General features: G+C 39.4%; 3 protein-coding genes across 8 annotated transcripts in view; 1 reads left to right on the top strand and 2 right to left on the bottom strand.

The window, feature by feature from the left end:
* LOC126865628 (heterogeneous nuclear ribonucleoprotein K) overlaps positions 1-18,291 on the bottom strand; it is a 90,826-nt gene extending 72,535 nt beyond the window's left edge. For 3 of the 6 annotated variants that reach the window (XM_050618391.1, XM_050618388.1, XM_050618389.1), the window contains exon 1: positions 18,177-18,283. The gene's annotated coding sequence lies outside the window, so the exon portion shown is untranslated. Of the gene's footprint in view, positions 1-18,176 lie in introns of all 6 variants that reach the window. The other 3 variants (XM_050618385.1, XM_050618394.1, XM_050618386.1) reach the window with 2 other exon arrangements.
* On the top strand, positions 8,471-19,237 carry LOC126865636 (uncharacterized). The gene is made up of 3 exons (XM_050618413.1): positions 8,471-8,911; positions 18,655-19,016; positions 19,093-19,237. The coding sequence occupies exons 2-3, from the start codon at positions 18,669-18,671 to the stop codon at positions 19,210-19,212; spliced, it is 468 nt and encodes a 155-aa protein (XP_050474370.1). The 5' UTR covers positions 8,471-8,911; positions 18,655-18,668; the 3' UTR covers positions 19,213-19,237.
* LOC126865635 (uncharacterized) lies at positions 19,230-27,331 on the bottom strand. The gene is made up of 5 exons (XM_050618412.1): positions 23,494-27,331; positions 23,269-23,419; positions 22,196-22,416; positions 19,653-19,865; positions 19,230-19,577 (listed from the first exon to the last, which is right to left on the bottom strand). Exons 3-5 carry the CDS (start codon positions 22,288-22,290, stop codon positions 19,313-19,315), a joined length of 573 nt encoding a protein of 190 aa, XP_050474369.1. The 5' UTR covers positions 22,291-22,416; positions 23,269-23,419; positions 23,494-27,331; the 3' UTR covers positions 19,230-19,312.
* Positions 27,332-27,393: the final 62 nt, after the last annotated feature.

The following is a 27,393-nucleotide window of genomic DNA, read 5'->3' as shown; positions in this document are numbered from 1 at the left end:
ATCGATGCAATTAGAACAAGAACGTTCTTCGAGTTTTCGATAACTTTGATATTATTATCGTCGTACTATTTTTCTATTCGAAATTATACGAAGGATATAAATTGAAAGATAGAGGGGTGGATGAGGGTGTTTAAAAGAAATCGATAGGCAGAAGCAGGAAGGAAGTCGTAAGTCGATTGGGAAACGTGACACAGGAAGAAAGTGCTGATCGAAAGGATGTAGGAAGGCGTTTCGCAAGCCCAAGTTCAATATTTAAACGTGGATAACCCAAAGGGGGATGCACAGACTCTAAAGGTCTTCCTGGAGGAGTGATGCTACCGAACGAAAAGCAATGAATAAATTGGATTCTCGGATTCGATCGTTCCAGGATTCGAGTGCGGCCCGATCGATCCAACTACAGCAATTCTATTTTGTACCAACCACGTTGATTTCTCTTGCAAATAGCCTCGTATGCCTTTCCGTTGTTCTTATCCGCCGTTTTATAAAAAGATACGCGACCTTCGTTATCAACGTACAATATCAAAAATTCGGACAAATTTACCTATGAGAAAATTACCTAAGTACTATAATATCGAGATCTGTAATTTCGCGATACGCTCGTGGTTTACCCCATTTACGAACCAGCCATTAACTAACACGATCATGAAAGCCTTTCCTTTCCCATCGTTGACGAAAATGGCACGTGTAGCGTTTCGCGAAAAGGGGGAAGGTTCTTCAATGGTAATCGAGTCGCTTGGTCGAAGAAAGGGTAGAGGAATAAAAAAAAAAAAAAAGAAAAAAAGAAAAAATGAAACCCTTCAATATTAAATTAGAAGAAATAAAGAGGGATCTCTGGCGGGTTATCCCTCTGACGTTAGATTACCACCTTTCGGTCTGGCCGGCACTCGAGAGTACGTGAACTCTTGCGGAGCATGCAACACGCTGCAAACTAATTGCACGGCGGGAAAAAAAGGAGAGAGAGCCAGCAGGTCCGAATATGGCGACACGAGGGTTTGAATACAGAGGGAACTTGCATACCGGTCGGAATAAAGACGGAGAAATGATAAAACAAGGTGAAGGAGAAAGGAGAAGAGAGACAAGTAAGAATGGCAAACTACTGTGGGACGATGCATCTGTCCAAGCATATTTGATATCCGCCTTTTCCTTCCACTGCTACCTCCTCCTCCTTCGCCCGCTCTTCCTTTTCCACCCCCGTCTATGCAACCCCTCCTCACCTGGCATTCTCTCTGTTTCGAGCACCTCCCTTCTCTCCCGTATCCACGACATACAGCCAACCGTTCTTAAGTCCGCGTCACTCTGTCGCGAAATTTTCCCCAAGGCGGAGGGCAGTTATAGAAATGCATCAGGGGTAATTTTAAAGGAGGGTTTAGCGCGGGGAGGAACGACCCTGCGCACAGGCAACTCGCGTATCAACGATGGAGAACGCGAGGGAAAACTTCGACTAATTTTCTTTCCGTTGGAAATCGAACGGAATCGAGCAGAAAATTGCGTCTCAGACGATTCAAACGCACAATTCTCTTCCTACGATCCTTTTATCCGTTTCCTTTGTTCCGAATACGATATTCGTTTCACTTGAAAAATATTTCCTGCATTTACATTCCAGCGACGCCTGCAATGTTACAATTTGATTCGATGACGGATAAGCGATCCATTGTAGACAACCAACCAGTAATTAGGGAAACACAAAGGAAGAAGATGATGTAGGCTCAAAATGCCTACTAAATGTTCGCGTGGCTCGATCGATACCACGGACAATACGTGGATGCCGCGTAATGACGCCGGGTCTACGCGTTTGTATAACATAACATTGCGAACAGTTGTGTGTTATCGAAATTACGCTAAGTGCCAGAGGAACATTTCGAGCGAATCTATTAATGATGAATTAGATGAAACGCGGGCTTCCATTGCCCGTTATCGGCGCAGCGACGCGCAATCACGAGAAACGAGTCGCGATAAGCCCTCTGGTTGATTCGAGGAACGAAACAACAACAAAGCAGCGAATCAATGGTCGAACAACAATGAAACATGTTATCCGTGATTGTGTGAACATCGGATTGAACCAATCTATTGCTAACCACTTCGCGGTAATAAACTGTGACTTTTGCATCTTTCAAACTGTTTACCTTGACAATACCACACATAAAATGATGTCTGTAATTGGAAAACGCACTTTTCTTGTCGATCCTACTTTTGATGTTAAAAAAAGTAATATTAGCGTAAAACTGAAACGAAAAACCACGCTCGTCGAAAACGGTTCTTCCGTAATCTTCTCAAACTTGAACAATTTTTTAACGATCGATATTTTGAAATCATCCTCAGAATGTAACGATCGCAGAAATTGTGACAAGGAAAATTTTTCTTCAGACCTTCGTTAATGAAAATACCTCATTAAGCAAAGTAGGATACGAACGATCAGTGAAAAAACGATGAAACGATACGTGAGAACCAGTTGAATATGATTTTCTACCCCACCTGTCTGTTTGAGAACGTATCGGCTCATTAATAAACAGCAACCTATAAACATCCCGTAAATCAAACGCGCGTCGACGTCGGCTATTACTCAAGAGATCGCCCCGTTCTCCGGTGAAACGATTCATTCGCTGCCACAGTTCGCTCGTTACCATTACGAAATGGCTAACAGCAAAACATTCTTTCCACGGCATACGTATCACCATTTTCATCCTGTGTCCGCGGGATTGTAGCCGGGGATTACCTAACGCGATAGATTCGAACGCAACGCGTCCCTGACCATTTTTCTGCGCAATATTTTGCTGCCACCCAGGCGTACACCTATGCGTCCGAGTTATCCATCCTCCCACGCGGCCATTTTTTGCACACCCGCGGGAGTAAAGGATTCCCCAAAGCGTAGCAAGTTAAATTTCATCTCAAAAATATGCCAGCACGTGCGAATTTTCTCGTAGTCAGCAAAGTTTCAAAATTTCTCAATTTAAAGATGATACACTTCCCTAAGGCGTGTAAAAGCAGATAGAGCTTGCGATTTTTCATTTCTTTCTTTCTTTTTTTTTCATACGTAAGTAAAAAATGGAAGTTCAGATTTTTGTTCGGATAATATTAATGTAATTTCTAGTTGTACTTTCAAATTTTGTAAAAGGTAAACGTTATACATTTTTTTCTGCTGGAACATGAATAGTTAATAATCTTCTTCTTTCTCCTCAAAATTTAAAGCAAATTGGACGCGTGCTTCCCCGAGATTTTATGGCGTAATCACAGTAATTTTTAGTTTTCTGATAATTCGGGAATATTACTACATACGTATAAATACCTGTTAAATTCTATATAAAGTAGCAAATATCACGTACCATATTATTCCTTTTATATTCTTTTTTTTTTTTACGTATAAATTTCTGAACATTTCCTATGCATCTCATATTGTTCGCGTAACAAAATAATACAGTTAAGGATTAAATTTGAACGCGATTCGTTTCTCGTTGCAGAATTTAATACGAGTAACCTATGAGGGTTGAATTCGCTAATTTAACCGGGACATAATCGCGAAGGACTCATCTCGCGCAACATAGACAAACAGATTCATAGTTGTACAAATCTCCGCGAGCTTCTAACGCTTAACCCCGTGATTAAGGGTGGAATTAAGAGTATTTGCAAGTAGGTCTGACAGAATGCGCAGGAATCCCTAAGCGAGGAGTATGAAAATGGGATTAGCCAGACAAGTTGAGTAGAAATTTTGAGATACGATTTCAGGGCCACGAAATTTTAACGAGGACGATTACAGGGGAACAAAGATGGAGAAAAATGAACCGCTATTGCGTGGAACGTGGATAGGCGTGGCAAACATTTTAACAAGGACGTGCCGGTTAACGAGCGGCTCAATTAATATCGATATGAGTGCAGGATGACCTGAAACCGTGTGATTCGCTTGGTTGACGAGCAACACCACCCACGTCCTTCGTGTCCACTTGCACAGCCTACGATCCATTGCACCATAACCAAACCTTGGGTGGAGAACCTAATTAAAATCGAAGACGAACAGACAGATGTGTGACAGAATTTATCACTTTACTGCTTGGTAATTTCTAGCGATGGAAATCGATTCACGCTTTCCTTCTACACAAAAATTTATTGACTCTTTACCTTATATTACAATATTAATACTAATAAAAATTGATACTAATTCGACAAAGACAGATTGTAATGGCATTCTATATAAACTTGAATTTTAGTTTCGACTCTTCGCATTGAGAATTAATTTGAAAATTAATTTTTAATTAATCGGAAAAGTAATTTTGTGCGTGTGTGTATATATATATACCGAATACTAACGCAGACGAAAAGAAGATTATAAGATAAAGGGTTATCAGATCCAATTTGTCTAACGCAATCATAAAAACAGGGCATACAAATTTTCGTCATTAGCCAAAAGTGTCGTATCTACAAATCGAATCGTGTGGGAGATTACGCGAAGAGATTGAACAGGATATATCGGGACCAAATGTTCGTTATTCGTATACGATAAACTCTGGCTATTCCAGTCGTAGTATTCGCTTGAACAACGTCTATCAGAACGGACAAACACGAGCAAAATACAAATATAAATTGAACACATTGTAAAAGCGTCAGGTGTTGAAAAGCGTGAAACATAAGGGGCGCAGCAGCCGAGGGAACGAAAAGGCGAAAAAACGCAGAGGAGGAGCCTATGCCATTGTATAGCTGAGTCGTGGCGAGTCGATTCGATTCGTTTCGCAGGGAACTGATCGTTTAATGTAACATTAAGACCCGCTGGAAACAAGCAGACAGACGGAAGGGCGTTTCTGTTGCGAGGACAGCGACGAACCGCACGCCATTCTCAATAATTCAACGAACCTTCCATCTTCCACGACGAGTCTCATTGCTATCGTGTCCTCTTTACGAGCAAGAGATGTGCTCGTGCACAATGCCAACCGGAAACACCGGAAACTTCGAATTACGTGAACAAACGGACGAAGGGTCTATCGAGAGGAAGAAATTTTGATGAAACGGGAAACGATGTGACAGTTGAACGGAGATATAGTAACTGTTGGATATACAAGTTATCGATTCACCGGATATTTATATTGGCCGGATTGGATTGGTTTAATAAGCGTTCGAAAGAATATTAAATTTATTTCGAACCTGGACAGCTTGTACGATGGACTAAACCTTCGAATCGGTCGATAACTATATGAAAAGAGAAAAATTTCCCGAGGTTGTTGGATACCCCAGGGTCAGGGTGATCGACGATATATAACAAGACGATAAATGAATGTTCGCCACGGGCCAAAAGGATTACTCGAACCGGACGAACGAGTCACGATCTCGATGATAGAAAGAGGAGCCTTGAATCAGGCTTACCGACCGATTTACGAGCCATCTTTACGTCCACCTCGAACGTTCGCACCTTTGGTTTAATCGATAGTCGATACGAAGAACGCTACTCGCCTAAAAATATCAGAAAACAACGAAAGTATCGATGAGAATGGAGTCGATCAACGAAAGGGAAAGAACATTTTCCCAAAAAGCAGGCCAATGTGACGGAAAGAATTAAAGTTTATGCACGAGAATAAGCGGGGAGACGTTCTATCGTGGTCAGATCGATAACACGAAGAGCCCGAGGATGGTGGAATTATTGCAAAGTCAGGATACTTCTGGTCGGATGCGCCGCTGGGCGTTCAAGTGAGATCGACGATCCAAAAGTGGCACGGAAAGGCTTAAAAGACACTCGCTGCACAACCGACCTAAATTCTGAGAACACGTAGGGGTAACTATTAGTCTTTCTTTTTCTACACATACGAAAAGAGTAGCATAAAATCAATCTGTAGAATTTTATGCACTTGTTCATTCTACACTACTGTTTATCGTTTGTAAATATTTGAACACCCGCTGCGTGTCGATTAAAAGTTACGATTTATGAGGGTTGAAAAACGTTTCTCCATTGTTAATTCTCTATCCCTTGCTGTAGAGCCGCGATCAGATATTACGCTAAATTTAAGACGAGACAAGGAATATACCGTAACGAACAACCGGTGCTTCATAAAATTTGCATAAACTTTCAGAATTTGAACAGACCCACATAGATATTTCAATCCTTCTACTATTCCGATATTTAACACACACATATAAAATCATTTATGCGAGATGTGTTCGCAGAATCAAATTTCGCTTACCTTCGATTATTATATTATATTAACTAACATCAACGATTGTTTCGTTGAAATAAGATCAGAGGGAAAAATTAGAACAACGAGTATCGCTTGAAATATATTTTATATATTTGTAAGAACTTAGACGTGCCAAAATATTATCTAGGGACGATTGTCTGCTCGAAAAGACAGTAAAAATTCTCTGTTCGCAAAAGACGTTAAAACAAATACGGGAACCGCATCTGACAATTAAGAAACTTTGCATTTACAATTCAAGAGATCCTTAACAGAATATTTCTGAATATCCTTCTGAGTTAATCAACCTCGATACTTTATTATTCGACACATAGGAGGATGTGTTTCATTGCGAAACAAAAGAGAAAAAGCGGGTGTAATTGTGCAGCAGCTGGGATAGGCAAAAGGGCAGAAGGAATTAAAATCAGCCGGCTAGAACACGCATGCGAATCCGTGGCCTCATTCCCGTCGATTGACTCTGGCATTTAAATGGAAATCCCAGGGTGTATACGATAACTATGTATCGAGGATCTTTTCGCGAGTTCGAGAATTCTGCATCTACGCTATACGTCGAATTGTACATAGGAAAACGTAGCTTCTTCTCCGATCGAATATACAGGGTGGTTGGTAACTGGTGGTACAAGCGGAAAGGGGGTGATTCTACGCGAAAAAAGAAGTCGAAAATATAGAATAAAAATTTTTCGTTCGAGGCTTTGTTTTCGAGAAAATCGACTTTGAATTTTCGCTCGGTACACGTGCACTTTATCGCGTCTCGTTATAACGGATCTCACTGTAGATCGTTGTCTCGATGGAAAAATTAAAAAAAAAATTTTTTATTCTATATTTTCGTAGAATCATCCCCTTTCCGCTTGTGCCGCCAGTTACCAACCACCCTGTGTAATCAGATAGAAGGAAAAATCAAGCTCTGCAATGCTACACCTGTACACTATATCAAAGGTAGAATAACAAAAAAAAAAACAGTTTTATTACACTACCGTTTGAGAGTATTTGTTTATTTCTAACAAAATGTAATTTAATTCCATAATCGCAAATATTCGTCCTGTTTTCTCCGCTCGATAGTATAATAAAAACACAAGTTTATGCTAAATACAACCTAATAGAAATACCGAGGATCGTTTTATCCCTTTGCTACAGCCAGCTATAAAATTTAGTTTTAGAAGTTAATACTTAGCTAAAAAAGATCACAGTATCTGTAAAGGTATTATGAAGCGTTTTTGTTGTTTAAATTCGTTATTCTTAACTCGTTTGATTGTCAGGCTATACCTAAATAAGAAACATCCGATTTAGAAAGAAATCAGATATTTGATTTTTAAACTGAGAATCGCATGTCGTCGAGGCGATCGCGTGTAACGTAGAGAGAAATTTAAACAAGCACCGGGCAGTTTTCATTTGAAAACTCACGGCAGAGGGACTCTTGAGCCAGTCAGTTACTTACCCGCGCGAGACAACTAAAAACCCAGGGATAAACTAGCCCCCAGTGGAGCTTGTACACTTAGCTGGTAAATTAACTATGAAGATGACCCAATTAGGATACTCGCATTATCGCTCTGTGACTTCTAAACTCGACCAAAATCTTTACCAAAAATCGACAGATCGATGCAACAGATATCTGCAGGATGCTATCGTCTCTCGTCGCTAAAATATAGATAGTATCAATATTTAAAAATATCGAAATCTTACGAGTTGAAATATAACTATTCCAAAACAAATATACTTCATGAAAAATCTTTCCTAGTTGCGCTTCAAGGGCTCGAAAAAGAGAAAAAAACAGTTACCGGTACGTCGAGTATGAAAATGAGACTCATCGTCGTATTCACGACGAATCTAAAATGGTCAGTGTGCCAAGATCATGCATAATGATCCCGAATTAACATTTGAAAGAGAATCTGCCACCAGTTGGGAACCAGCAGGAAAGGTCGATGCCAGTTACATTCTAAGTCAAAATACTTTCATTCAAGCCACGAAGATTCCCTGGCATCACAATGACCGGCTTGTCGAAATTATTGCCGGAGAACAGAGTATATCGTTAATAAAAGGCATTGTACACTCACTTTTAACCGCGAGCTACATATTGTGTGTACACATAACTATGACGTGAGATCCATGACTATTGCACATTGTTGGAATGCAGGAGAAGCGAATGGATCGAGTCGCATTGTAACAACGCACAATATCCTTATTAGGGGAGTGTACGGCGTTTGAGCTGGCAATTCTGCTCATATTCTGCTTGGAATTTACGTCATGCGTAATAATGTACACATTCCGTCGTTCTAAAAGCAGTGCCGTCAGCTTCGTGGATATAAAAGTGAACGAACTTCCTACAGTATTTCTATGACTGTACCAGCGATTTGAAAGTTTCTTCGTACCATCTTCATGAAGAAGGTGTTACATTTCTTCAAGGTTCGGTTTCTTACATTTCTTACATTCCGTGAAACGTTCGAGAAAAGAATTCTTGAAAAAAAAAAAAAGAGGAAAACGAGCATAATTAGCCAAAAATAGGCTTCTTAATCTTAAAATAGGCTTTCATGTTCAACCATCAAAATTGCTCGCTCTGACTTTTAAGTTTAAACGAGGGCCAAGTGTTTTATAAATACAAAGTATCATTCTCATAAATTGATCTTATCTGTGACGTACGAGCCATGTGAAACTGGTTTTCTTGGTAGATCAAGAGCCGACACACTTACTTTTCTGCCAAGCCAATAATTATAAGAAATATAAGTGTAATACTACAAATATAACAAGTATGTATACCTATTAATTATGGTAGTAATATAAGAATTTTGCTATAGAATCTTTTCGACTCCTTTTTTTTTTTCGATAAAAACTTCTGACCTTTTTCTACGAATTGTTACTCCATCATGTAAAAGTGTTGTGTCTGGTATTTCGAAATCTCAATCGCCAGGAATATACCGCGGCGAACGTCAAAACGCTTGCAATTGCGACGCGTACCGCGCGCGAGAGGGCAGCTGCAACTGTCCTCATTTCGCGATTGTTTCTCTATCCGCGATGACCTTGAACCTGCCATTGCACGACCTTGTCAACGGAGAAGCGATCCTCTCGCTTTCGTGGCAGCAAAACTTTCGCTTTCGCTTTCAGCCGCGTGCTCCTGCTGCCCACGTGTCCTTCTTAATATACGCACGAAAGAAAACGAGAACGAAAACGAGACTGCGTACCATCGTCGGATACTTATTAATCGCTTCCATGTGAAATTCACGTGTTGTCGGTAACGTCAGTTCAGACATCGTCTATATAAAAACGAACGTACGTAGCCCGAGAGTGAAATCTTAAATTTCCTGAGGACGAATTTTGTTTCCTTTTTGGTCGATTTATGTTCTCAACGAGACAAGGATCAGGATATAGATGGTGAAACGCACGCTTGCCATTCAAAGCTGTTCCTTTTCATCTCATTCATCGATTCGAGAAACATGCCCAGACGGTCATTACTGTCGGAAACTTGGAGATTGTCGACAAGCAATTGTAAAAACCTCGCGCGTTTCAGTCGACTCGCTGTTTCTTGCATTTTTTTCTCGAAAAAGTTTCGTACCTGTTCGCTAATTAGTTTTAATTGCTCGCGTCAGACAACAAAGGTCGACGAGTTGAATCGAGTAAATCGTTCGTCGTCGTAACATTTTAATCGTGTCAGTTTCTTAGAAGAAATAAAATAAATTACGCGAAACCTGTTTTTCATGTATGTACGTAGTTTATAGTGATTCATGAAAATTAATAATCGGAGTACCAAGAGTGTCTTGTAAGACGGTAGACACTTGATGAAACATTGGATTTCTCATGAAAGGTAAAACACGTACACACATTGGATTGGAAATCTGTAGTATCGAACAAACCACTATTCACGGCACCTGCTATACGATTCGACGTTGTTTCTACCTTGGAGAAATTCTTGTATATCGAGTGTTGTCAAAATTATCAATTACCGTCGAAACCGCGAAGAATATCTTGCTTCAAACAACATGTTTATTTTTACGAAAGAATCGCAACAATTTGTCTACTATGTCGATGATCAGGAAAATTCATTGAAACAATGGCGTTCAATCGAACGGTACGACAAACAATGTTTCAGACGGGAAAATAATCATAGTCCAGTCATATACTAATACCGACGCGTTCAACGACGGAACTTTATTACACTGTTGGATAGGGAAATTAATTAACGACGTGCAATCTAGCGGCAATAGAGAACGGAATCTTGTAAACAGGAAACCTAGCAAAAAGCCAATTTCACCAGAGAATCTCAAACAATTAATTCGATATCGTATTATCTTGGAATATAGCAAAGTATATACGAAACAAGTGAAACTGTAAAAGTGTAAAACTGTAACACTAATTTAAAGAATGAACAAGACAGGATAATTGAGCAAACTGTTTTAGAGTTTCAGCTTTCGAATCTCAATGTTTCAGAATAAAAATATTCCATTATTCAGATACAAAGTCTGACATTGGGTTTGAACCGTCATAAAAAAAGGGGGAGGGGGAGGGATACTTAACTCACTACACTAAACATTTCCGTTTGTACTATCTCTTCAATATCTTTTTTTACAATTTAAATAAGTTCTCAGAATCTAAGCTAATAACCTGAAACCTTCGTATCACGTTGTAGCTAACAATGAGTCTGAAACTGTCGTACAATGCTAACCAATTATTACGAATAATGACACACAGGAGAACGAAAGTATGCATTGTAGAATATATTCTGAAATGTGATCTCCTCTGTCCTTCCACGCGTCGCGATTCCCATGGGTGAGAAATGCACGGAACTCGCCGAATGCACAGCGCGAGCTGCGCGTAATTTGCAAGAGAGAACGTATCAACGATATTCAGTCGGCGTGATCGCGACGAACTGTACACGCTGGATGCGATTCGACGGCATTCGCGAGCGGCAGGCCTAGATCAGCGACACCGCTGGCAATCGCTGCATTCCATCGTTGTAAAAGTACGTACACAACGGCTGCCTCCAAGGACTACTAGTAGCGAAGGAAGAGGTGGCCAGCAGTCGAAAAGGAAAACTGCGCGTGGCAGAGGGACGCACGAAGAATGCGCTTTCGCAATTTTCTTGGGCAATCGCGCAGCCACAGTGATCTTACGATTAAATATTCACGGGCGCGAGAGGAATTAAGTAAACAGGAGGAAGTTTCTTCTGTGCGAGGTTCACGTCTCAAGAGGAAGACAGAGATTATTACATCGTGAACAGAAGCCAAAAGTTTTGCTCTGTTAGCAAACGAGGAGATTTTAAGATCAGGATCGTTTAGGTAGAAATGCAACATGCAATAACGATATATACGTATTTTCGAACGTACTGAGAAAGATTTTTCTACGCTAACATGTATCGTAATTAGTTCAGCTAATGACGTTTGATCGGTACTTGGATACTTGGTTGAATTGCGTTTTAAATTTTAATATAGCGTCGAGCGATTTTTATACAAACTTTTTACACGGTAATCACGGTAGCGTTACTAATGTGCGTGTTTGGAATAAAATTTCTTTAGAAAAAGCAGAAGTCGATCGAGTCTCTGTCACCCTCCAGTGAACAATCGTGTCGTCTTTATCACGGTCGGCTTACGAAACTAAATCGCAATTGACATTCTAAGCGACAATACATCTTCTCGGTAAAATTGCTAGGATGCGATAACGTTTTACACAACTCGTACCACTGAATAGTTTAAATCCGATCGAGGACGCGCATCATTAATGGAACGAAAAGCACCTGTTGTAGCACTTGATAATACATCTTTGCTCGACAGCTTATGAAAATTAACGTGTTGATACGCTTTAACCGCATATTCGTGAATTTCTCCTACCTTTTGATCTCATCCAGTTTCTTTAATAAATCTACATTTTTCTCTCTTTCTCTCTTCAAGGCAATCTCTGTATATAAAAATAGAACGTATGATTTGTTGCCTTTGGCACGACTCCAAAACAACTTTTTCCCCGTGAGAAGTTTCCAGTTCTGTCAGTGACACATGGGGTCTCTTTTTTCGTACGTATTGATTGAAAGATGAAGAGGAAAGGCGAGAAAATGTCGCGCAAATAGCGCAATGAACTTGGTTCTCGCTTAATAGCAAGAACCAAGTTAGCCCCGTGTTATTATTTGAATAGTTTTCAATCTAATCATTAACCATAGTATGTACTTTTCTATTTTGAAAGATTGTTTATACTTGAAAAAATACAAAAGATTCATTATTAACATACGTAATGTGATCTAGAAAATTTTACGACCTATTTGTTTAAAGTCTCTTCGTTTATTGAAATGACAACAACGTTGATACAGAAATTCTAGGGCTGCAAGGGGAGTTAAAAAGAGATACATATTTCCTAATTATACCAAGTTCTCCGAAAATTCCATAATCGATGCAAATTAGTTAAGAACGTTAGAAAATTCCGATCGTCTGAATCGTATCCAGATTTCGTTTCACTAAGTCGATAGACAAAGCTTTGAATAACGTAATTCCGTAGGAACATCCGGTTACATAACGCTTGCCATTTCTACCATCATACTATATTGAAAAAAATACACATACACGTATGTACTCGCACAATCGTAATGTTCAGAGCTTTTATCCTCTCTCAATTGCTTTTAGCCGGTTACAAAACAACGATCGGCACGAATTCTCGCCAAACAAATTGGCTGTCCGCGGATCGATGAGATACAATTCGATTCAGCTCAACGCAATTCGACTAAGCAGCTGACCGTAAAACTCTTGCACGCTTTTGTGACGCGCCAAAAACGCCATGAAAATTGAAATATTTATTGAAACATCAGCGATGCAGCGACGAAAAATTGGCAAGTACTAAAAATTACAGCGCGAAACAACAATGACTGAATCGAATGATTAATCGAATTTAACAAAATGTCTCTAACCGATAAATATTTCCAATTAAATAAAAAAGATTACCGAACCAATAACTTTTATAACGCAAATGATTTATGGGGGTCGATCATTTCCATAATGTAAAACATCTGTAAGAATCATTTAATATGAGATCATTTAATATATCTCTATAATTCAAAAATTTTATTTTGCGCCGATTATTTTACGGGGACGAGCTGAAATTTTTCAAGAGAAGGAACGAAACAGAAAGGCGACTAATCGTTTCAATGCCTTATCGGTATAAAACATCCAGCTGGATGTTTCCCATTAGAGCGCGGATGTGTGTCATTTACGCGTTTAACGCGCGCGCGAGTTTCACTTCACCTGGTCAAGTGTTTTCCTCGAACCACGTGGCTAACTGGAACGCCACGAAAGTCAGCGAATCGATGACATATTTTTGCGAACGAGTCGTTCGCGTATCCTCGCACGAGCTTCGACTGTACAGAAAAATTCTTTTCCACCAGACGACTACGTTGTAGTAATAGTAATAATGGAATTTCAATCTTCTTCTCTCGTTGGTCCTATTACTTCGCGAAGATCATCGCCATAGGCTGATCAAACGTGAAAGATGAAAAACGTCAAAGAATTCATAAAAAAAAAAAATTGTTGAATATTTTACGACAGATACAAAGCCTGGAAATTTTTACGAACGACAAGTACGAGGCAGAAAGTTAATTTAGATGGAAAGTCGTCCCTGGGAAGTTTCGAAAGGATATAAAAATGGTTAAAAATTGGCGTTTCGAAAAATAGATTCGAATCTGAACCAATAGGAAATATACGAGTGTACTTTAGACTCCTTTGTAACGTTGTAACGTTGAAAATGTATAGTGATATCGAAGTGACATTAATCGACACAGGCAACCGCATACACTGTATGCACAGCCACAGGCGAATTGAAATATTTCATTTAAACGTGGCCACGAAAAAAAGCAAACAAAGAAATAAATTGCTCGATGGTGCCTTTGTAACGAACAACAAAAAAATGGAAAGAGAATAATTTATTTTATCTCACTCTGGAGCACCGTTACCAAACGTCACGATAAATCTTAAATCCAAAAAATTTACTACGTATATCGGCCGGAAAAAAGAAAGAGCTTTACGCGTTTGTATCGTTCAATTTTGTCAATCGATCGATGGTTTGATTCGGCGGCAAATCTTTTATAAATTCCATCGAACCATTTTGTCATCCATAGCCGATATCCAGACCAAGTTTCGCGGTTAAAAAGGAACGGATCGCGTTGGAAAATACATAAACAGCATCGCGATAACAGAGCGGGCAAAAATCGTATCGAGGTCAAAGTAGCTCGAGTTTTATGCAATTATGCTCTTTTATGCGATTAATCGAAACAATTAATTCGCGAGGCCACGCTATCGGCCCGTGTTCACGCGATTACTTCGATTCGTGTCTCCAACATCGGAACAAATTAATCGGAAGCGCAGGGCCTATCTTTTGCGGATAAATTCTCATCGATTTACATCGAACCCGAATACGAATTTCATCGACGATAAAATTAATTGCCCCGAATTGGCGCGTGTGTACGACTATTCAAATTGATGGTCTTTGAATCTATCGCGGTACGATAATGAAGATGCAAAAGTACTCGAACGATTAATCATAATGGACAAAAGGCTCGGTCAGTTCGTCTGTAATTACATCAGTGTGCCGGATGACGTAGTGACTGCGTTTTGGACGAGATCAATAACGAGAACAGTTTGGCGAAAAACAGAGTGAGATAAAAGACGTAAAGACATTGCGAGAACTCGAATGTTTAAAAATCGAAATCTTCGATTTAAACAATTCGGATATCACGATTCGAATTAGACAGAAAGAGATAAAGGATTGCTACAACATCTCGATCATCCGAAACAACGAAACGAAACCCCCGAGAGGAACAGACCCTACACGATTCGCCGCGCATGAGGTAATTTACACCACGATTACACCATAGGGTTACCAAATAGGCGCGCATTAAAAAGTAAGAGGGCGGGAACCACCGAAAATAATGAAACAGGGTGGTGCGCGGGGGTTGACCACGGGCATCCTCTTCTCCCTTTCTCATTGTTTTCCACGCGGGGACACACCGCGGTGCGTGTCGCGAGCACGCGTGCTCGCGTGACGATGGGCGTGCGTGTGAACTCACGCGGCCACCTCCGCGCCTCGTCGGTTTTCTCTCTCGATAACGCGTGTGCCAGCATTAATGTTTGCAGTCACAAGTTGGAAAGTTTTGTGATGGCAACCTCGAACGACCAGTTACCAGGGCAACGGTTTGTTGTGCCATTGTGTCGAACCCCACCGGTAGAAATCCACCCCCAACCGTCCACCACCCGTTCGCGAAGGATGTCCCTACCTGAACGCGACCTAACTCGGCTTGACCTAGCCCAAACTAGCTCGCTCCTATACTCCCACCACGCATCAGCCAATCAGGGGGTCGCGTTTCCCTTGGAACCTTCCTGGCAATTTCCCGTGGAACGTTCGATATCGCGCTCGATTCTCGAATTATGAATGATGCCTCGCTATATAGTCGAACACAGGAAGGGTACAAACACCGCTTACCATTCGTGACTCGGAGAAAGTGTTCGAGTGGAATGAGAAAACGAGAAGAGAAGAGAAGAAGAGGAGAAAGTGAAGACGACGGAGTAGGAGGATGGAAGGGTTGAAGGAAAAAGTAGATCAGCGGAGCGTTATGAGGGTCGTTTATAGATAGAGGGATTGTCTGAGATTTTGCGAATAGATCATCGATATCGAACGGCAACAGGATAACCCTTGGTACATATTTAGATTCTCGATCTCTTGAATATAACAATTTCTTTATTTACACATCTTATATCTTTGACGGTATCGTTTTATTTTCGTTACGAATAAATTACATCGTATTTAGATTCACAAGGATAAAATCGATCTAGTTAGGACTGATTCGCCTTCTATTAGTATCGGGATCGTTAAAGTTTCTAGCTAAGGGGTCACCTGATTAACTAATTGATGAAGTACAGCAGAGTTGCTCTCTAAACCTTACAGTTTCTTTGAATTTGTATATTATCAATACCTTAAAGACTTATACAATTTGTGAAAGATAGAATTTGTCTCGTTGAAGGAAATTTTCTATCCAAAAGCGTCACGATTGATGGATCTGAATTAACTAGCAAATTACAAAGGCAGGCGTGCGCATGAATCGAATATAATAGTACGATCGAATACTCGACAATGTAATCGGCAAATTAATTGCGGAACCTGGCAAACAACTGTCAGAAGCGGTTAGCGTCGTAAGAAAATAATAGGCATTAAAGCCGAAGTTCACGGTGGAACGATCAGAAGATACGCCAGTGAAGGGCAAGGAAATCGTGAATGCACGTGGGATTGTTCGATAACGAGCTGGTAGTATTAAGGAAATTGGCTGCATCGAATCCCTGATAATTGTTTTATGAATCTTATTAATAGATGAAATTCAATTCAGATGACTCAAATATAGAAGTTAATGTTGAGCTCGTTCTTAGCTTAAATTATCAAATATTTTTATTGTATACCTCGATATAATTCTTTGGTGATTAAAAAATAATTAACGCAATATAATTGATAAATGAAGCGATACTGCGATGATTGATCGATGACGCGACTAATAGAAATGAAAATAATTTTTCATTTGATGAAACAAAGCTTGTATTAATCACTGATCGTGAATCAGAGTATCGTAATCGATAAGGAAGAGCTTTGCCTTTGCAATTAACATCTAGAAATTTTCAAACCTTATCGGCAATAAAATTCTATTACAAACTGTTTACGTAGTGGAAGCGCGAATAATATGAAACACTCGCAAAAATGAATAAAGTGTGTATATTAAGCAGCCCTTACTTGCTGTTAATTTTGATTTAGCATGGCGCCATCTACTTTTAGAGTCCAGCAGTACATATATCGTCGCATAAATATTTCTTGAATATAGCTCCGTATAAGCGTGATTCAACATCGATCCAATAAATTTTCATCTAACAGATTCTCGATTAAATCGAAACGCTAATCGTGTCATTACAACTTAAGAGAGCCACATTCGTCATACACAAAAACGTTAATCCCCGCTCTCGCCGGATAACATCGTTCCTGGTTCACAGAGGGAGTATGTTTCGTCGTAAAAACAACGTAAAAGCGATTTTAATTCCGCATGCCAGAGTTTTACACAATAAATCGATCGTTCACTTGTACCTCGAACCATTATTGCGTTCGTAAAATCACGATTCGCATATTACCTAACGATAACGCAAAATATTTCCGGAAAGTATTATGCAAGTAAACACGTGATACGCAAAAAGCAATTGTGTCGTTCGTTATGGAATATTTTTTTCCGTATATTACTACGCCCTGCGTTGAGTAACGAGTTAGATAACAAAGAATCGTTGATACGAATACTATAAAACTATGCTTTCAGTTTCAAGTTACACGATAAATAATCGCAAATCATTTGAAAATAATATTAATAAAAAATACGTGCATCCATTTAGGCGTTGTAATATAACGATACATGTATTGCGCAAAGTAGCAAGTACGATACGTAAAGTTTGTATTCTTATCAAGCGAGATAACGTTCGTGGAAATATTGATGCTCAGTTGCTTGGTTTCATTCAGTTGACTTGTCATTATATGACGCTGAAATATAGAAAAACTAATCGAATAAAAACCGGTATACAAACACCGCATCATATCCGCGCGTTTACGTTTCTGTAAGATACAAAATTCTAACTACGTGTTACACGCCTGGCCGCATGGCCGAAATTATTGACTTAGCTGTCGATTCAAAGCGTCTAAAAATTTTACGGCATAGGATTATCATTGAAAGACATCGAATTCGTTATCATATTCGATATATAACCTCAATGGTTTAATTAATACTCTAAATGGGTTTCTTCGTGAAATTGTTATAAATTACGAATTCGAATAAGGTTTGAACGATTATGCTACGACTTGACCACGCGTACGGAAGAGGGCTGACGCGCGAGGGTCAGAAACTAACCCCCAAAAAAATGTATACGTCGTCCCTCGAAGACGAATCACGCTCTGCTCGCATAATCGTGAAAGCATATGAAAATTACAGCACGAATGAAATAGCATTACACCATTATGAGATTTCCGACTTACCCAATGCGTAGAAGAACTCCAGAATTCGATAAACCGGATGAATTCTCACTCACAAACACGAAACTTAACAGCAATCGCGATACAATGGCGAACAGCGGGTGCGTAGCGAATACTGAGCTAATGCTCTCGCCATCTGTCGAGCGTTTCGCTAAGTTGCCGGCAACAAGGACGTTTTCTATTGGACCGTTTCGACCAATCAAGATATAGCATTGGTTTACGCGGGAATGCTTTGGCGGCACGCCGCCATATTGCAAAACCGTTCAAATTGTAAGTTGTTAGACACACTACTGAAAAGATGGACTGTAACAATCATAATATTGATCAATTATTATCATTCGGTAATACAAATTCATGTTTCTGTCTCTATTTTGTTCAATTTGTAATATCTTTTGATGTGACAAATTACGAAACTGATAAATAATGTAATATTTGTAAGTGGTATTGCAACATTGTGGAATTCAAGAAAGCCGGATTTCAGATCAATTATACCGAATGTACAAGGAGATAGACGATGTTGAATCAGAATTATTAGAATGCCAAAAAGAATGTGCAACTACCGAGATAGAAATATATAATGTGAATCAATTGAAAAATAAGGGGACATATGTATTGGAAAATATGAAGAGAAGATACAATGACTTAGAGGAAGAATTAAAGGAAGTTCATTGTAATTACTTAAAATGCATTGAGAAGACAAACAATGAGACTATTCAACAGAAAATTGATTCATTAACATTGCAGAGAGATAATTTGAGAAGAGAATTAGAAGAATTAAATAAAGCAGCAGACGAAAATAATAAAAAAATAATGGCAGTGAAAAAGATGATTAAAATTCAAGAGGTATCCTTTATATATATATATATGTTATATATATGTATATGTCCGATCGAATTTTCATATATATTTTTATTTACAGAAGAAAAATATGGCGCTAATACGAAGATTGAAAAAATTTCAGATAACGCCAGATTTAAATGATAGAGTAAATATGATCCTAACTGATCCCAGACTTACCAAACAAAAAAATTCTAATTAAAATAAATTCTGTACAAGTAATAAAATATACATATACATTCTTCGTTGTTCATATCTCACAATATCCTTTGTGTAATATTTGTAATACTAATTCATTATCATTAATGCTGCAGTAGTACGAAACATTTTTCTAACCATTCCCTTCTTTTTTTTAACGAATCTATCACATTTACTGACTTATTTAAGGATTGTATCATGCTGTCATTCATGGCCACTATATTTGATCTCTTTTCTGCAATTCTTTTCATTAGAATTGCGTTTTCTTGTTCCATCTCGTTTACTTGTTTTTCCAACAATGCGCTTTCTTCTTTAATTTTCTGCGCATCTAGTGAACGTAAATGTAAGGATACATTGCCCGGTGGTCTCCTAAAACGAAACATATTAATGATTAATCATTAATAATACATTACTGGTCAGACATCGCTAAGAATCCTAGCTTACCAAGTACCTTCGGTCACGGAAGAATTTGCGTCCGATAATTTCGCAACTTTTTCCAATCCCTCCCGCAAGGATCCTTCGTTTAATATATCTTCTAAATCGCCATTCATTTTATCGAGAAGCTCCGAGCACATTGCTTTATGCAACTTTTGCCCCATACTCGGCTTTGTCTTGAGAATTGTAAGAATCGTAAGAGCATCCACGAAAGCATCCTCGCTGAAAGATTTTTAAACTATTTAAATATTTTCATGAAAATCCAGTTAAAAGAGAATGCAAATTTTATTTTGTTTAACTTTATTACATTTTCTTATGAATGTTGATAACTTTTTGTTAGACTCACTTAACATAATTGTAGTTACACATGCATAGAAACTATGTAATACTAACTATATGTAACGTAACCGACAATGCATCTTGTTCATATTTTCGTATTTTATTTCGTGATTGATTTAATTAACGTGAGATCGGAATATAACAAATAAAATGTGAACACGCGTTGCATGTACAACAACTCGGGCGAGTAATATTCCTTTTATACCAACACCTGGCTAAATAAACGTGAATGAGTACGTTCAATGATCGTTGCGTGCATGTAGAGGTTCTACTATCGCTGGGATCAAATTTTTCTTTGTTTACCGTCCACAAAGCTCGCGCGATTGAATGGGGGAGAACCAGTATTCGGACGAGCCAATCCAGTTTTATAGTATTATAGTCGAAGCATACAATACTAACCCGTAATCGTTGCACAATTTCCGGAATTTTTTCATGTATTAATGTGATGATTAATGAGAAATCTTTTTCACACAATTATGAAAATGCAAAAACTGCGTGGTTTATCTTTATTAACATTTATATCCGATATATTATCTTTATTACATTTAATACAATGTAATTTTAAGAAAAATCCAATCATAAACTAATCATAAACATCTATAAACTAATCTTCAGGGAAATTTACAATTAACATATGATTTTTAGAATGACGTAACATATATTTTAAATATATTGTAAATTACATTTCTTATGAAAAGTGCAGGAAATTACTAACATAAAAACTACACCTTCGATTCTTCCGCTGATTTACGCGCACTCAATCAGGCCGGGACGGGTGCAATTTGATGTCAATACTACATATTTGCATTAGTCCTGACCTAATTGAATACGCTTCGTGGCATGTTCCTCCATCGTTGAATCTCGATTTCATCACGATTGATCTTCTCTTCGCTCCTATGAGGTCATCGAGAAAAAAATGTTATCGCAACTTTTTATATCGTAAAGAGAGAATTACGCAATCGTTAAAAAAAATTACATAAACGATAGAAATAAACTAAAACGACGAAGAATGTAATTGTACAGAGAACACGTTCGTCACTGATTCATTCCAACGTGAAAATAACGGACAGGCAGAGGTACCCGTACGATCCCCACGACACGTACTATACGAATGATAGAGCCGAACGATGGTGACCACATCAGGGAGGGACCAGGGACCCTTTGTTTCCTCGAACACTTCGTGGAATTCTTCGAAGGTCAACTGGTGTGTTGGGTTTCAAAGAGCGGTAGATTCTAGGAAGCGGGTACCGAAGGAAACTAATTTCGAAAATCGACCTGTCTCGCTCATAGAACCGTCAAACAGCAATGGGCAATTGTTGGGCCACGTGAACACCGACAAATTAACATGCGACGTCCAGAGAGGCCAATGACATCGAGTAACACCATCGCTCGTTTGGGTCATTGACGATCCCCCCTTTCCCTCCACCACCTCTTCTCTCCTTCTTCTACCGCTGATAAACGAAACATCAAGCTCTCTAAAACGTATTATATACAACGTCCTGATCTGCTCCCGCTGGTTATGTGTTCCCTTTGGCTTTCTTAATTAAAGAAGCATTCTTGACCGCAGTTCGTACTTGACACACTTACGTTGGCAGTACTGTTATCGTACAAACGTATATGAGAAAAACATAACCTGAAATTCAATGACAATCTGGCCTAGCCCGGATTTATACCATACAAATATTCCGTACTTCATTTATTTTAGCTTAATACATAAATATTATTTATCAGAACATGTCATTTATGATATTTATTATGATATTTATTTCTTATGATATTTATTTCTTAGCTTCATTTTTGAGAATATATTCACAAGCTTAAATATCGTTTCACAATAATATTGTTTGAATATCTGTATTATCACAATTGAGTTATTTATGCAATAACCAATGTACATATTATGCAATGTTATTGAAAACATATTGCCAACATGTATAACTTATAATTATAAAAAAATCTACAAAGAGATATTGATAAATACAGTAGAGATTTGTTTGAATATTAATTGGAGGCGCATGCGTCTACATATGTATATGTATAAAAGAACCGCGAACCCCAAGCTATGAAAGGCTGCATAACCTCTAAACATTAGATCCTTTCATAAATATAATATTGTAAATAATATATTCTATATAAATCGTAACAAATATTACCTGTCTATGTGTCTAAATTGACTAAAGTTACATCTTTGTTATCCGAAATAATTTACTTACCTCACTGATTCTGCGATGCGTTTAAAACTGTTTAAAATAGCTAGTCGAAATAAGAAAACATTGTTTGGATGTCCCTGTTCCTGATCCTCCGCCATTCTCGATCGAATTGTGTACAATCACAGAATCTTCGAATTTGAGTAACTGAACACTTCACCGAAAGCTGAATATAACGGTTCTTTCATTCTATAGAGTACGGACCAGTACTTTCGCGTCTCCTGAAACTGTTGGAAATAATTCAAATCGTCTAAAAGAATGTCGAAAACTTTGAAGTAGTTTGAAACGCTACGTATAGATGGCAGTTTTGTGCTTGACATCATCTTCACTTGAATGTTACCAACATCTCTCTACCAACATCAATATGTTTGTGTATGTGATTACTGATATTTAAATTTAGAAGAAAAAGTATTTCTTTCAAGAGAAAAAGATATAAAATAATTAAACAATTACTGGATAGAGTATTACAGCTAATATTAAACTGCGTGTAATATTTTTCTTTTTAAATATTACTATTAAAGATATAGCATGTTATAATGTTCCAGGAATCAATTTTAGTAACCAATAATAAATCTAAATGTTACTCAACTAAAGTGAAAACTACTTCGTGCGAACAAAACGAGCTGTAGGAATGGCAAAAGTCTATGACTAATAAGGACAGAATTGAAGATATACATACATGTATGTATAAGCAGATATAAGTAACTAACAATTAAAACAGATGCTGCGACGAGCCTCGCAATAACTTACTTAGACCTAATTAACATTCCTCTCAAATTAAACACGTATGTTACTCGAGTATCCTAATCACCTATATCAGTATTAATTAGATCTAACGTCAACTTTAATTAGCATGTCTTCCTTACTAGTGAAATCTACCAAATGATATGTCACGACAGAATTGTTATTTTCGATTTACAAAGATGCACACTGATATACTCGGCTAACTAAAATAACAACATTCATTCTTTTTCATTTGTTAAAAACATAAAAATAATTATATCTGATATTTCAGACTCAATATAACCGCAAGTCAGACTCAGGTCCTAAACTTGCCATGTAAGAAGCATGATACTAACCGATAGAACCGAAATTCACAATAGGTTAGATGCTTCGACGACACAGTCGCGCATCGTTCTGAGCTAGTGGTTCGAAGGATTTGCTCTTATATTCCTCAGCTTCCAAGGCGAACAGGTCGTGAGTCCGGGTGTCGATATACAAACTACCAGACTAGAAATTGGATCATCTAACTCTATAGCTTGGGGCCAATGGTTTTCAGCTTCGTTACATGACTGCACCCCTACCTTCAGAGAATATCGGTGTTACAACCGTTCCGCTATATCTTCAACTTCAAAGGTCAACGTTGACGCTGGAAGAAGAGACGTTCGCTGTTACCGCAGATTCTCAAAGTAGCTCGCATTGAGTCGAACCGATGTGATGCGCCTCCGCTCCATTATGCAACCGGCCTGAACTATATTTTCTTTCCCCGTAGCCGTGAGCCAGCTCACGGAGAGAAGGCTCAGAGCGCTACCGTGGGCACCCATTCACTCGCTCACTCCGGAGACGACCGACCCTCTTAAATCGAGAAAACGGCATCTTCTCGACCAGTCTCGATCACATCGATCGCGATCGAGAAAGATCCCGGATCGAATGATCGCAATACGTTTTCAAATTCCATGGAACAGGATTTCATCCGTGGCGTTCTATAACAAAAGATGGCTTTACCAACGTCCCTTTGTTCTCTCGTTCCTTTTACTATCCTCATTCTGGTCAATTACATCGTTCGTCTTGGTCGTAGCCCGGAGGCAGTTAGGTAGATGGAGAAATGTTTAAATTTTATATGTTGCAGCGAACGCGAAACGATTATCATCACGATGATGCGCTCGGTATCCCGGATGAAAGTACTAGCACGTATTTTAAGAATTCCAATACGCAAGAATCATCCGTCAATTGCGTCAGGCTGCTGCATAGAATTGCGAGAAAATAGTTCGGACGCGGCGAACGTGTGTTCATCTACTTTGTCATCCTCCCTGTTATCATCGCTATACCACCCACGTGGTTGCGTCAGAAAGTACCAGAACTATCTAAACCGCAAATATTTCCTTCCTCCGTCGACCTCTGTGGCGTGGCTCTTTCGAAATGGTATCATCATCTATATAGCGAGATTGTAACAAAGCAAGGCTCAGGAGTCGATAGGAGGGAGGCATTATGCGTGCAATCCCTCCTATTCGAGATCATTATTCAATAACGACGTGTGAGCCGCTTCCGCAATTCGCGTTCGTGTCTTATTCTCTTAGAATTCGTACCGAGGAGAAAGTTGATTGGAATTGTCGTCTGATTATTCTGATTACGGGAATAGCATCGTGTCACTGGGGCACGAAATTGTTTCTCTTTACACATGCATATACCACGCTGTGTGCATAACTGCAATTAGCCAATCTATCAAACCTGTACGTTTCTTAATCCATTAAACTGCAACCTCTCCAGATGAACAAACAGTGATATTTCTGTTGCGCAGTGTACATTGAAATCTCAAATAGATAGATGTTGATGGATGTTTCGACGAGACAAAGGTTCCGATATTCTCACTAGACAAGACAGAATGACAATAAGGTCAACCCTTTCCCTAAAAAAAAGATACAAGCGCAACAATAAGGGAAAGGTTAAAAATCTTTTGTTTCTCTTACAAAGTATCACGCAGTAGCACCATATTCGGGTTTTACAGGGAAGATCGGGTGTCTTGGAAAACGATGCAACATTAGATCGCTTATTACTTGACTAGGATCCCGTCTTCTCATGCACAATCCTTTTTTGGCGACAGCGCCCACTGTTGGAGTGCAGTTCTCGATGAAGCGTTTCGCCGATGAACCTCACCTCTGGCATAACACGAGCAGCAAGATAGATGAATGCGCGGATAGCGCGCCAAAGGGCTGGGTCTTCTCAAAGCGTATCGGTGTGTTCGGTGACTCGATCCGTTTAGAAAGCATTCTAGTCTTTCCGTGCCCAGGTATACATTGTCTCGAACGTTCGTGGTATCCTATTATCGAGACCCTGGCTCACGATTGCCCTGTTTTTTGCGAGAGCCGCACCCCTGCATCAGCTAATTCGAATTGCTAGCAATCTACCAATCCTATCGATCATCGAATCACGCTGATTTCTGTATTCTGTCCAACGTTCCTGTTCGATTCCCGGTATCTTTTTTCATCGGATCAGATCTGAAAGATCCGACGTTCCACGGATCGAATTTGTTACCAGCGATCGGTAGATAAGCGTATTAACCCTCATCCAAGTGTCAGCTGTGCCAGTTACTTGCCTGAAGCGAATTTGAAGAATTTAGTAGTCAACTAAGCGTAACACGGATAGGGTCACTGGGTCTCCTTTGTGTGAAATTTCCTGAGAAATTCGAGGTCGTAAAGCTGGTGGAGCAAAAGCTGAACAAATAGATGAGAAATGCATGGGAAAGAGCGGCGTGATTTATAGTTTTCCGAAGAACTGAGTTTACTTATGCCGCAGTGCCAGTCGCGTTGTCGAACCATCAAAGCAAGTCCGTGAAAGCCACGGGACTATAAATCGATTTTAGAAATTAAAGAGTTTACATAACTACGAAGAGCATTCTGAGATAACTCGTTGGGGGAGTGAGATGGATTACCTCATCGATTCAGGAACTTTCTTTCACAAACGTTTATTATAAGCATCATAGGAAGAAAGTACGACCGATTACGTAAGACATTTCACTCACCCTTAGGCGATACACGTGTAGTAGAGTACATATTCGACACGATGTCAAAGCGATTGTATCGGAAGCATGCAATCTACAGTGTCGACTACTCCTAATCGATTCTCTCATTCGCTCTCTAGATTGGAATTACTTTGCAAATTCGCGCGTGTCTCAGTTTCAGTTCCATATACAAACGCATTTTTTCTTTCGCGCGATTTTCTTCCCTCTTACGCTGCACTGCGCGGTGTACGCAGAGAGATGAATACATTCTCACGAGTAGCAATCATATCCACTAATACACGTTTCTCACCAATAACGCAACATCAATTAGCGTTTCTATACTGCGGTAATGAAGACTGTCTAGGGAAAGCTTTGTAATTATAAGCTCTGAAAGTAACTTCGTATAAAAGCGATAAAATACATCGTTGATCTATCGTTCGTGAGAAAGATCAAAGGGACCATTCGATAATGAAGTATACAGACAGCACAACAGGTCACTGAGGGGTTAATCGCAGCTGCTGTTCGTGAAGAAACCAAAAATCTCTCCCTGACAAAGACTAAACCGATCTCCGCGCACATACGTCACTGCAAATCGACCCGGTAAAAGTGAATAGTCTGAAGTCTGAATAAGGAACTAAACTGTTCACGCTGGCCCGCTCCGAGGCAAAATCGAAGCGTCGCGCCGTAGACGAGAGAGGTAAAAGATGGTTATTGGGAAGCGATCACGTCGAGGCGTCTGCCTCAGAACGTGAGTACGGTGACCCGAGGGGAATCGTTAAGCGGAAAGTTACGTGCCGATCGGTAACACTAGAAACGATTTGGAGCGGCCTTTCGTGTATGTACACGCTCTCACATCTATATAAAATTACGTACCATCGGTACGGTTGATGCGCAACGCACCAAGTTGCGCAATGATCGCGCGCCGTTGCAGACCATGCGTTGCTCTCTATAAGCCATCCCGTCTATCGTGGATGATGATGATGACGTCGCGCGACCCCGTGTACACCGAGCAACGTCGAATACGAAATGACCGATATAATTACAAAGAGGGAACTCACGCATCTTAAATTGTAGTTGGACTTCGCAATCTGCGGCACAAGAAACATCACCGCGGTCATCTTCATCAAACATCACCACTTTTCGTCTTTCTTTCGTTTAAACGATTGTCTTTTACTAACCATAGTGTACCACCTCGTGGTATATAATCTTTCTTTTTTTACTAGCCACGTCGTCCGTCCCTTCGCTTACCTATACATCTTATACATACCAATCTCGGTTCACTTTCATGTCGACCCGATTAGCCGACCTTCAGGTCCGACGAGAGATGCCCGCCGATCTGTATCACCTGGCTTGCGTAATCACCCCTCATCCCACATCTCTCACCGAGGCTCATCTTGATCCGCCTTCTCCCTCGGTTTCCTTCTACTCTTCGTGCCTCCTAGAACTCTTTCTCCGTCGCTCATTCGTTAACCGAGTTCGCGAACTT

The sequence above is a fragment of the Bombus huntii genome, chromosome 5, assembly GCF_024542735.1.
Source record: "Bombus huntii isolate Logan2020A chromosome 5, iyBomHunt1.1, whole genome shotgun sequence".
NCBI lineage: Eukaryota > Metazoa > Arthropoda > Insecta > Hymenoptera > Apidae > Bombus > Bombus huntii.
Note: the sequence above shows the minus strand (reverse complement) of the source record. Positions and strands in the feature narration are given on the sequence as shown.